The sequence below is a fragment of the Clinocottus analis genome, unplaced genomic scaffold, assembly GCF_023055335.1.
Source record: "Clinocottus analis isolate CAN_PGR_092001 unplaced genomic scaffold, fCliAna1.0.p SCAF_24, whole genome shotgun sequence".
In the NCBI taxonomy this organism is placed as follows: Eukaryota; Metazoa; Chordata; class Actinopteri; order Perciformes; family Cottidae; genus Clinocottus; species Clinocottus analis.
Window position 1 is genome coordinate 7,428,552 of NW_027175976.1, and position 12,682 is coordinate 7,441,233.

Consider the following 12,682-nt stretch of genomic DNA (forward strand, 5'->3'; position numbering starts at 1 on the left):
GAGGCCAGCTGTAGCTTCACTCTGTGTGTGTGTGTCTGTGTGTGTGTGTGTGTGTGTGAGATTTGTTGGAGTGTCCTGTTACTTTACTCTCATTCCATCTGCTCACTACCATATTCAGTCACGCAGTTTGTTTACTTTGAGGGTGTTGTAATCATAGTTTTTATTATTATTTTATCGTTCCAGGGATATCAGGAACGTCTGGAGGGAAATTCTTTGAGGGAAATTCGAAGCAAACATCCACGAGGACTTAAAGAGACAACTACAAGGCGGTACTTCTGCCTTCTTAGTTGTTCTTTTTTATGAAAAATTATGAAATAATAGACCAGGAAGTGGCAAAAATATGGACAAATAACACAAGTTATTTACGAATGGACCCCAATGGATCCATTCGTATTTAGTGTATGAATGGATCCATTGAGGAATAATACAGGTGATCATATTACATTACATATATATATATATATATATATATATATATATATATATATATATATATATATATATATATACACACTTTGAGACAAGTCTCTCTTATAATCTGCTTGTTCTGTAAGCAGCCTTGAAAATTCCTCCTAAACTGTTTTTTTTAACGATGCTGTGCAGCTTCAGCATCATTTCAGTCGTCGGAGTCGGCGAGTGACATCATCATCTGAACACAAAGTACCTCGAGGTGGGTCCGCAGGGACCGAAAAGGTCTAAATCTTGCAGACAAAAACTTTCAAATGAAAGCGCAAACAAAGAACATCATGATAAACACAATGATTTCAACGATCACGTGCTACACAATGTGTTCCTTCACTAAGCGGAGAGCCCTTGCAGCCGTCCTCTGCGCCGAACTGCGGTGGATGACATCATCTCTCCGTCGTTGTCACAGTAGCGGCCCGGTTAGCCGGCCGGGCCACCTGTCTCCGTCCTGCTCACTCTGTCACATCCCCCGCCACCAGGGGCCTGTTGGCTCCAATCCCTCTACGAGCTCGCCTGCTGCCGGCTCGTGTCCGAGCGGCTGCTAATGGCCTTTCTGGGACACTTCGCTCGGCACACAATGGCCGCCGTGGATCCGTGATGTGTCACTGCTGGGCTTTCCAGAGAGAGCGTGCGACGCTCTTAATGACGCGCCAGAGGATTTTGACGCCAACGCGGAAAAGAAAAAGCTCCTTTGTCCCGAGATTTGAAGTACACTCAGCGGAGTGTTTGCTCTCCATTCTCGCGCGACACATAATCAGTTTTCAACGCCGATACATTGAAAACCACTTTGAAACGACGTGTCCTCCGTTTCTGACAGCTTGGATTGGACAATAGCGAGCTGCACATTTTGGGGTTTCAGTGGAGACACGACAGTTTAATGCATGAATATCAGCATGAATCCTCTACTTTAAGACAACACATTGTTATATGAAATGTGCTGTTTAAATACATTAGTCACTATATCTATCTATCTATCTATCTATCTATCTATCTATCTATCTATCTATCTATCTATCTATCTATCTATCTGTCTATCTATCCATATGTCTATCTATCTATCTATCTATCTATCTATCTATCTATCTATCTATCTATCTATCTATCTATCTATCCATATGTCTATCTATCTATCTATCTATCTATCTATCTATCTATCTATCTATCTATCTATCTATCTATCTATCTATCTATCTATAAATGAACATCTTATCTTTAATAAGTGAATGTTTCACTGTCTTAATAAATAACAATATTGTTTTGAAGTAGATTATTTTGCCGTGTGTCCACAAGGAAAAAACCCAGGTGAGGGACAGCAAAGTGTCTCTCAGACCCCGCTGAACGCTTCCTCCCCGTGAAACAACAGACACCGGGTAGAAAGCGACACTCACACCGGAGAGGAATCGTCGGTATGAAGGAAATGAGAAAAGTCATTTGGAGTTTGATTTTTATTGAGGAATGATTTGTTAGCTGCAACGTAAAACCACGCGAATGTTTTCCACTCGCTCGATGCCAGGGCAGTGTCATAACGCACCGATTTATCTCACACACTCCCCGACCTCTTCCTCCTTCCTCTCTCCCTCGGCATTATGGGAGCAGGCCGTTTAAAAGCAGAGGTATTTACGACTCAGCACTCTCCTCTTGAGTTCCTGGAGCTCCAGAACATGTGGGCCTGGCAGTGTGACACGGCCAGCTCGGTTAAAGATAGACGGGTTCTGGTTGGCTGTTTAGTCTCAGGGTCTGTCTGTCTGTCTGTCTGCCTGTCTGTCTGCCTGTGTGTCTGTCTGTCTGTCTGCCTGTGTGTCTGTCTGTCTGTCTGTCTGTCTGTCTGTCTGTCTGTCTGCCTCTCTGCCTGTCTGTCTGTCTGCCTGTCTGCCTCTCTGCCTCTCTGCCTGCCTGTCTGCCTCTCTGCCTGTCTGTCTGCCTGTCTGTCTGCCTGTCTGCCTGTCTGTCTGCCTGCCTGTCTGTCTGTCTGCCTGTCTGCCTCTCTGCCTGCCTGTCTGCCTGCCTGCCTGTCTGTCTGCCTGCCTGTCTGTCTGTCTGCCTCTCTGCCTGTCTGTCTGCCTCTCTGCCTGTCTGTCTGCCTGTGTGTCTGTCTGCCTGTCTGTCTGTCTGTCTCTCTGTCTGTCTGCCTGCCTGTCTGTCTTGTGCAGTTAAAGCTGGACTCAACTTGACTTTAGGAGAGAAGATCAAACACACGAGAGCTTCTTATCGACAGCCGGATGCTGATAACATTGTTATGTCATAGATTGAATATCTTAATTGTGTTTTAATAGGATTCTTTCTGCAGTAGAGTTTGCATTTAGATTAAAGTCCTGAATGTACTTGACTTTATAGAACTTTAAAACTCATCTAATTTAAATTCATATTTATTCTTTTGGGCAGTTTGAGTTGAAATGGTATATTTTTGGCATATACGGCAGATTTCTTTGTATGCACAATTTAAATCTAGTAGTGGTAATACACGTATTTATAGTGATATCGTTTATATCAGTTAACAACATTAAGGCTTGTTTTTCACTTTTTATTGTGTTTTTAAAAAAAGTGTTACGTTTTTGTTTTTTTTTAACTTTACTGCCTTTTTTCGACCTGACATGAATAAGAAACCTTTTTCAAAACCTTCTCCCTGCTGAACTAAAACAATCTGTCTCCACCTGCTGGTCAAAGCAATCAGACAGCGTTGAGCCACACAGGTGCAAACGATGACGCAGTGATTTGTAGAAACGCAGAAACTCCACCTGCTCAAACAAAAGGGAGCGAGGAGGAAGAGCCTGCTGCTTGTCAAGCGACCCAACCCAAGATGTCGGACCGCGTGTTGGAGATCCAGACTGAAGCTCGTCTCTCGTGGAACTACATCCCGTCGGGGCGGCAGCTCCACAGGACGCCTCCTCTCACCGGCGTGAAGAAGCAGCTGGATTTCTGCCACGAAGACTCCAGCGAGGAGCACGCGGCGCTCCGGCAGAGTGCGGAGGTACGTGTGCGTGACGTCACGGCTCGTCTTCGTCACATTGATGCTCGTGTGATCAGCTCTGTTCTCCTCATCAACAGGCTGATGGTGGCGAGCAAGACGACGATAACCAAAACACAATGTTGGACTTCGACGCTTTGGGGATAAAATCAGGTGGCGAATGATCAATGCAGCAACTGATGCCCTTATTATTTCATAAGCTGCTTTATCGACAATTACTTTGGAGATTAAAAGCATTATTGGATCTCAGCTGCTCTCATGTGTTGCACTAATGTTTTCTAACAGAACCAGACGACCCACGCGCCATGCTGAGAGGGATGACGGGCTATCAGCTGACCCAGACTGACTCTGAGTTCATGGAGAAGATGAAAATGGAGAAACTAGTCCAAAAACTGCAGGTATTACTTTTTGCTTTCTCTCTGCACTGCTGCTGTTTTGATTGCAATCACCGTTGCTTAATATTGTCCTGATCCCAAGATGGCGCTGTCATTTTGACCGTCCTCAGGGGGAGCTGGAGGAGCTGCAGAGGTCGTCCATGAAGGAAAGGACGCTGTTGAAGCTGGCATTGGCTTCCAGGCAGGAAGCACGGGACGGACTCCAAGCGGTGAGTTTGAACAAGATCGTCCCTGCACACGGAGTATGACTAAAAAAGTGTTTTTAGTAACTTAAAGATTCTTTATTTGACATTCAGAGCCTTCGTATAGCAGCCAGTGGGGCACGCGTTCATGCAACAGCAACCTCTTCATACCTTGTAGTTCTGCAGCTGATAAGACGCATCTGCCCTTTTTTTTTTTTACCACCATAATAACTTCTGTCTGAATATCCTCTGAACGCCTGGTTCAACCATCTTGAAAATAGCGTTATTTTCCCAAAAGATGTCTTCCCCATCAAGGTCAACCTCTGTATAAACGTGACGTTAAAGATGATGGATCCTGTGAGATCATTCCTCTGGCGTTTACAGCCCCTTGTATAACGTCAGGGGGGGAAAGTCACGGGATTCAAACTCGAGCCCGCAGAATAATAACGTGAAAACACGGCGCACACGTTCTCTGATCCTAAACGTGTGTGTGCGACGTAAAATCTAGTTGAATTCATCCCGATGAACCTGTTTTTCCGTCAGCTCCCGTCTGGTGAAGATTTCACCGAGTGGGTGAAGGCGGTCCTGAAAATAACGTCGCCCTTCACCGACGTCACGGACCTGGACGCCAAGTCTCTCCTCGGCATGGTGACGAGAAAAGACATTCAGAGAGCCACGGATGTGAAGTCGACGCTCATCCGGGTGAAGAAGAGGGTGGCACGCACGTCAGTAACCGCTTCCATAGATGACTCTGAAGGCGGTCAATGTCACTTTTAAGGATAGTTTTTTTTAACAATTTGGGGATTTTTCTATTGTGTCTATCTATCCATTTGCATTAATATGTGTATTTATATCGGTTGAATTTTGTGTGTATGGTAAAATACTAACATGGATTCCTTTTAAAACCTAGGAGGGAGCCTGTGACCGGGCAGCTTGAAAAGCTCGTTGCCCTTGGGCAGGTAAGAGGCTCCCACCTGTCCAAAGTTTTTCGTTGGTTGTCAGACGGCTAGCTGGCTACCGCTAGCTCCTACCACTAGCTCCTGTCGCTGGGTGACACCCATCGACTGTAGTAGCGGCGTAACTGACTTTTATGGAAAAATGTTTTTCAAAAATTTGCATTTTCTGTTTCCAGCTGGAGGTACAGAAACTAATGAGAGAGTTATCGGACCTGAAATCAGAACTTTCACAACAAGAGGTGAGAATTTGATTCATTTCTGGTGTTAAAGTAAAGCTTGTAAGGATTTGCTGCACTCTAAAGAATAACTGTCGCTTCACAGGAAGTCTACACGGCGCTTAAAATGCAGCTCATCGCCCAAGAAGCACCAGATGTCCCAGCAGAGGAAGCGGACGCTAAAAGACAAGCGACGCGTCCCGTGAAGGGGAGCGCGAAAACAAAAGCTCTCGGCGCCACTGAGAAATTGCAAGACTCAACAAAACAAGGCAAATCAACGAGGAGCAAACTTGGGGACAGTCGGACTGTTGTGAAGGACGATCAAGCGAAGACTCTGAAGACGAAACCGAAGTCTGGAGCTGCAGATCAGAAGAGAGCCGGAGGGCCACGGCAGGAAGCTGAGGCACAGGAGTCAAACTCAAGGGAGTATGTGAGGAGGAGAAGGAAGCCTCCCGCTCCCCAAGGGAAACCCCAAAGTCCTCCTGGACCCGCTGCTCCACAAGTGAAACCCCAAAGTCCTGCAGATGCCGGGGTATCTCTGGCCTCGTCTCTGCAGGGCAGGAAGCGCGCTGCAGCAGAGGAGGCGGCCCTGCCTCCGGTTCTGAGGAGATCCAAGAGGATAGCCAGCCGGAGGTGACCTTAGCTCGCTTAACTCTTGTGGGTTTTTCGATGTTGCCAAATGATTTCAAATAGTTGGTTTTAATTTAGTTTTTATATATATATATTTTAAATGCATGTGTAATATGTTTTTAGGAAACTGCCTCTGTGGTTATATTTATAACAAATGTTACAACTTTCTTGAGGTGTACAATAAAATATGACAATTATGATTTTTAAATGTTCAACTTTATTGTTAGGTATTTGACTTTTTTTTAAAAAAATTTTAACTCGGCTTTAATGGCCATGTAAATTTGCATAGATGGAATTTGACGCCGGTTCACTTCGCTCTTTGTACACCTAAAGAAGAGATATATTGGCTTTTCAGTATTTTGTCATCCTTTTGTATACTAAAGTCAGAGGAAAATACTGTTTTTAATTATTGGACAGCTTTTATTTCCAACAGTGTAAAACATATTTGAAACTAAATTGCTAAATAAGATGTTTTATTGTGACTGCGGGGCGTGTTGGGGGTGGGGGCCGGCGTCCCGCCTCCGTCTGGAGGTTTGCTGAGAGTAGGGATGCTGCTCCCGTTCCTCCTGTCTGGTGTGTACTATTAAGTGTGCTAATTCTAGATTAAACGATTTCTATATGGTTGAATTTAAGTGTGACCAAAAAGTAAAATGTTTGACTGCGTTCACAACCTTGTGCAATTCAACACTTTAAAATTGTTTAATGCCTTACAATGGTTACTGTTGCACTTTGTAAAAATCTCTGAACTCACTATGTGTATGTTCTGTTAATGTTTGCACTTTTACATTTGACATTCTGGAGGGGGAAGATTTCAGTTATACACGGCATAACGTAGCTTGTCTAATATTGTATTTGATAATGTATTTATTTCACATTTCACAAAACCTTAATACTGTGATGGACTAAAAACTTTTTAATAAAAAAACATGCATTAAAAGTGACTTTTTCGTAATCGTGAGGTGTTGCCACCTCGTGGTAGAAATGAGCAGTGCCATTTTCAAGGCGTGTTTTGTGATTGGTTGAGAGAACGCTCTACGTCACGGTGACGTTCGGCGTAAACAAGGAAGTGGAACGTGAACGTGCGCGCCAACACATTTACGCGAGTTCCTCGGCTTTTTAGTGAAGAAATTAGTGGCGACGCTCACCAGGTGGTCGCGTGGTTGTCAACGTGGACTGTCACGTGAGCTTACTGTCACGTGAGCATGACGAGGACGCGGGACGAGGAGACTTCCGAGATGATTACGAGCCAGCGTAGGAGTCCCATAATGCACCTCCAGTAGGCCAGTGCAGGCTGCTGATTGCTTTAAGTGGCAGCAGCTGTGAATTGAAGGTCTCACAGCAAACATTTCAGCTGAGACAGAAGAGGAGTCAACTCGTGGAACAGACAAAGAAGCCTCTGGTAATGTAACTATTGATTTTGTTCATGGAAACTGTTTAAGGTTTATTTACATGTTTGTATAACTTTGTGCTTTTTTGTGTTTGAAGGTTTTCAACCTAAATGGACCAACCAGCCAACAATTGAGAAACAATAAGAGAAACAATAAAGTTGGAGCTTTGTTGGAAAGAGTTGTCCCGTGTGTCCTTGGGTTCAAATGTACCAGCCAGTCAAGTTGGCAAGAGTTGACAAAAAATACATAGTAACTTGACACACACACACACACATATATACACATATATGTGTACCTTGTGCCGTTTTAATTAGTCATATTTATCTATGGATCACACTTTTTTTGTGAAGAACTTTCCCTACTTCTTTCTGTCTTTATATGTTTGTGCCACTATTCATCAAACTGGAGTGTGTTTTTTAGACAGTGTGAATGATTTGTTCAGAGTTTTATTTGAATGGTTTTTATGTAATAAAACTTTTTTATATTATAAATTCTAATTCACTGCTCGACTAGTGTTGAGCTGTTGCTGGTGAAGTGTAGACCTTTCTACTTGTCAAGGGGGTTCAGTGCAGTGTTTATACTGGCACTTTACATCCCGCCACGAGCGGACCGCGCAATGGCATCGGGGCTGCTGCATGACGTCATCAGTAAAGAAGAGACTGGACAACCGGGCGCTGTTTGCTGCTGCATGACGTCATCAGTTAAGAAGAGACTGGACACCTGGACGCTGTGTTTGCTGCTGCCGGCCATGTCGACCATCACAACCTCAAGAGAGTCCTCCAGAAATACCATCAACACGGGAACTTTAGCACAAACTGCAATGTTGTAGCAATGCATAGTGTATAAAGATACAATAAGCAATACTATTATATTTTATATTTATCATAACAATACTATCATATTTTTGTGAAATACTGTTATATCTTTTATATTGTGTGCTTTTTTTTAACCTTAAGTTTATTGTAATTGTGTGTTTAGAAGACCGAGCAAAATAAGCTCTTCATTGTAAAGAATAACTGTCTTTTATCTGTGCATGTGACAGTAAAAACTTCTTGAATGTAATAAAACATTTTTCTGTTCAAAAACCTGCTGGCAGTTATTATTGCGATCACAATAAAGATGATGGAAAAATAAAGTACATTCATGACGTACTCTCTATGAACACTTAAACTCATCTATCATGATAAATCTTTTTCTACTAATGTGCAGAATCAGTTAATGATACAAAATCCAATCAACATGATGATTTCTACAGATTAAGACTCCACAAGCCACCAGTGGTGGAAAAGGTTTTTATAACTTTTACAAAGATACAACTAGTAATACAACGGTAGAAATATAGAGGTACAACCTAAAGTAAAAATACATGACTACCACCAAAATGTACCATTTAAAGTACCAAAAGTAAAAGTACTCTAGTCAAACTTCTAGGTTATGAACAAGTATTACCGAAAAACAGTGCTAAGGGTCAGAGCTGATAGCATGATGAGATAGACAACTGTGTTGCAGACTGGAGGTTGTGGGTTCAATTCTTATGCAGGTCAGTACTTTTAGGTCCAACACCCAAATGAAGAAGACAAATACGCGCAGAGAACATGTTCAAGTCCGCGGGAAGTGGTGGCGCAGTAACAAAGCTCCCGTTGGGTCAAGCGCATGGTCCCGGGTTCGCGCCTCAGATGTGAACCCCATCATGATCCGCGAAGGGAGTCAGAGGCATGAGCCTCCTCCCCGGTTTCCAGAGAAAGATACGGAGAGGGTTATGAGTTTTGATTGCTCGACCCATGAAAAAAGACCAGAAAAAAGCAACAAAAAAACACAGTATCCTGGTTCTACCTTTTTATTACATACAAAATGTAGATCCACATGTGACATGTAGATCCACATGTGGATTTGACGCTTCCTCGGGCTCTGGAAAAAAAAAGAGAACAGTTAAGTTATCCACCAAGTTTTGAAATGACACATTACAGTTGTACAATACAAATACTTGAATTTACATTTTACATCTAGACGACAGTAATATGAAGCAACTGGCTACATCTAGATGTATTAATACAGCAAAGCTCAAGGATTAAAGCTTCCAGAAAACTATTATAAACAGAATGACAAAACAGTCCTGCTTTGTAAGTGTTGCTATCGCTACGCTATAGCGCAGAGATAGCGACACTTACAAAGCAGGACACACATTTTTACTGTTCCCTCTCATACATATTTATTCTAGAGAGACTCACTGTAATCTGGGGCTTTGTCTGTGTGTATGTGTATATGTATATATATATACACACACATATGTATATATATATATATATACATATGTATATATATATACATATGTATATATATATACATATGTATATATATATATATATATATATATATATATATACACATATATATACACACATATGTATATACACATATGTATATACACATATGTATATATGCATATGTATATATATATATATACACATATGTATATATATATACACATATGTATATATATATATATATATATATATATACACATATATATACATATATATATACACATATATATACATATATATACACACATATATATACATATATATATGTATATATATATAGATATATAAATATATATATATACATACATACATACACACATATATATATACATACACACACATATATATACATATATATACATATACACAGAGACAAAGCCCCAGTTTATATTGAGTCTCTCTCGTGGCAAAGGAACATATATTTATGAGAGGGAACAGTAAAATTGTGGGGATGAAAAAAAAGTGTATACTTGAAAACTCACCTGTAAATTGGAGCTCAGGAAACTCGGCCAGGTGTCCTCCTCCATAGAGCCTCTCTGCAGTTCCAGCAGCTCTTCAGACACGTTCTTCTGGTAGGACGGTCCTGCATCCACAATGCCACCAGAAGACCTGCATGACCTAAGACATCAAAAGAGGAGAAGAAGATGTAAACGATTGAGCAGCGAGGACTGAAATTCATTTGTAAGCTGAAGAAACCCAAAAGTAGCTCTTGTCATTTTTCTCGGCCGTTTGAAGGTTTGTATATAGATGTTGCACCAGAGACGACACTCTGAGCTTCTATCTGTTGGGGATGCAGCGATTGTGAAATTCTGGGCCGATATCTGAAAGAACTATTTGTTTGCGGCTGATGATTTAATTGTTACGGTCGGGGAAAAATCAATCGTGTCACTTTTAGGAAAACATATTATAGCTTAGAAACTGTGCTATTTGCCAGATGTGTAACTGGATATCGGTGTCTCCAATTTATGTAAATAGTTAGAGAGGGACGGAGAGACAAAGTGTTTACTTTCATATGCTCAAAGTACAGTTGATTTCTCACGAGGAAACTATTAATTTCCACAACAGTTACTTTGAAAGATAAATAAATAAATAACTGAGCTGTTTCAAAGTCACTCAGCATTTCATTACACTGGATTTAAACAAGCTTAAATTATATAGTATGTAGAAGTATTTATTAAACCTCCTTTCACATGAGAAAAAAAGTCCTCCCTCATTGAGAATAACGTTTCAGTACATTAACACAACTACATGTTCTGAAAAGCCAATGAAATGTAATTAAATATAAATGTAACACCAATAAAACGTGCACACCTTCCTTCACATGTTCTCTTCCTAGTCGAGCTGCCCAGGTATATTTGGTGTCCCATTTGATCCCAATCTCCATTTTCAAAGTATGTACATTTCATGTGAGGCTACAACAAGAGGTGCACAACATCAACTCACTTGCTCTTGTTGTTGTAGCCCCTGATCTTGTCCAGCAACCGTTTCTGGATGGGGTCAAGCTCCTGGGCCCGCTTGAACAGGACCGTGGACAGCCCGAGGTTGTGGCGCAGGGTCAGGCTCACGGCGGGGCGCGGAGGACAGCGGGGATAAACGGTGAAGCGCCATCTGAAGGAACAACAAAGACACAGTTGCGTTGATCACGTTGGGTCACGGCCATTTCAAAACAAGATTTCAACCATCGCAACCTCAAGAGTGTCCTCCTGAAATTCTGTGCACGGAAAAACCGTGCACAGAATTTCAGTTTAAATAATTTGACGGGAACTATTCCACAAATTGCAATGTTGTAGCAATGCATAGTGTATAATATATATAATACAATGAGCAGTAATATTATCATATTTATCATAGCAATACCATAATCCTATTTTTATTTTTATATTTTATATGTTGTGCCTTATTTATTTTACCTTAAGTTGATTGTAATTCTGTTAGGAGGACCGAGCAAAATAAGCTTTTCATTGTAGACAATAACTGTTTTTTTTGTGCTTGTGACAGTAAAAACATCTTGAATCTTGTTGTTATGCTGGACGTCCAGTCGCTACATCATACTAGTAAGGTTAAAGTTAACGAAAAGACGTAGCCTGACATTTTACATGAGGAATTATCTGCCAACATGAAACTTATACTTCAAATAACGTGACATGCTTCATTTTTTAAATAAAGGACATTCGTTCTTGAAGGACTCATTCACCTCTTAAACTCGTGACGTAGCACAGAAGGACGAGCTGACGGTAAGATGGAGCCAACTAACATTAACTAGCATTGCTAACGTACCTAGCTAGTTAGCTAAGCTACAGTTTAATGTCTTTAAATTGGCTATCATTACACCTCACAGGTACCACGTAGTACTCTTACTAATACTACATATACAACTATTGAGTCACAACACCATCATACAACGTCCTTCTAGCTGCTAAGTAAGGCTGAGTGTTGTTTGCTTTAATAACACAGCACCTGCTAACATGCTAAGATAGCTTTAGCAACAAGATAGCTTGAGCAACTTGTCTTCTCTTGTGCTACGAGAAGTCACGCTAACGTAACACTCGCTAAAAACAAGGATAACGTATTCAGCAGTATGTACAGTTGTGACGAATAGGACACAGTTACACGTTAAACAGCATTTGTTTTAAAACTCGGTGAGGCTACTCACCTCGGGGTTGACACTTTCAGTATAAGATCCACAATGTGTATGACCGCGGTGAATTGTGGGAGTGTTGTGACGTTCGTGGACGTCAATGTGGCGCCTCCTTTGCGCAGCGCTGCGCATATTTAGGTTGACCTCACGCAACACCAAATAATCCCAAATCGAACAAAGTAGATATATGCGAAAACATATCTTGAAACCTAGATAACTTTTGACATCATGTGTTGCCGTTTATATTGTAATAATCACTCCAGAAGGCACAGAGTATAGTACGGCTGTTTTATTAACCATTGGAACACACACACTTCCTTTCTAAATGTTGGCTTTTTATACTGCAATTGTAGTTATCCCAGACATGCTACCTTTACTGTATGTCATTTGAGCCATGGTCATCATATGTTTGACTTCAGTTCAAAGCAAAGTCATTTAACCTTTGGCATCATGACATGGGTTCATCTGTGTCAGGAAGCCCTCTCATGTGTCCTTGAGCAGCGCACTGGCTCCCTCTCATCTCC

General features: G+C 41.5%; 1 protein-coding gene, 1 long non-coding RNA gene and 1 pseudogene across 2 annotated transcripts; 2 read left to right on the forward strand and 1 right to left on the reverse strand.

Moving 5' to 3' along the window:
- The first annotated feature begins 2,612 nt into the window (after window positions 1–2,612).
- LOC137794108 (peptidoglycan DL-endopeptidase CwlO-like) lies at window positions 2,613–6,044 on the forward strand. The gene is made up of 8 exons (XM_068590727.1): window positions 2,613–3,433; window positions 3,511–3,583; window positions 3,716–3,828; window positions 3,936–4,034; window positions 4,551–4,732; window positions 4,918–4,966; window positions 5,140–5,202; window positions 5,285–6,044. The coding sequence occupies exons 1-8, from the start codon at window positions 3,263–3,265 to the stop codon at window positions 5,813–5,815; spliced, it is 1,281 nt and encodes a 426-aa protein (XP_068446828.1). The 5' UTR covers window positions 2,613–3,262; the 3' UTR covers window positions 5,816–6,044.
- An 836-nt stretch (window positions 6,045–6,880) lies between these two features.
- Window positions 6,881–7,372, forward strand: LOC137794264 (uncharacterized). Its single transcript, XR_011078290.1, has 2 exons — window positions 6,881–7,207; window positions 7,294–7,372. It is a non-coding gene; the product is annotated as an uncharacterized lncRNA (long non-coding RNA).
- A 1,960-nt stretch (window positions 7,373–9,332) lies between these two features.
- On the reverse strand, window positions 9,333–11,128 carry LOC137794311 (ATP synthase-coupling factor 6, mitochondrial-like; annotated as a pseudogene).
- Window positions 11,129–12,682: the final 1,554 nt, after the last annotated feature.

What these genes read in the sequence shown, in the direction of transcription:
- LOC137794108 (XM_068590727.1), top strand. Translation starts at nt 3,263, where the DNA reads ATGTCGGACCGCGTGTTGGAGATCCAGACTGAAGCTCGTCTCTCGTGG. An exon ending in CGCTTTGGGGATAAAATCAG is followed by an intron (nt 3,584 to 3,715) that starts GTGGCGAATGAT and finishes GTTTTCTAACAG; the next exon opens with AACCAGACGACCCACGCGCC. An exon ending in CACGGGACGGACTCCAAGCG is followed by an intron (nt 4,035 to 4,550) that starts GTGAGTTTGAAC and finishes TTTTTCCGTCAG; the next exon opens with CTCCCGTCTGGTGAAGATTT.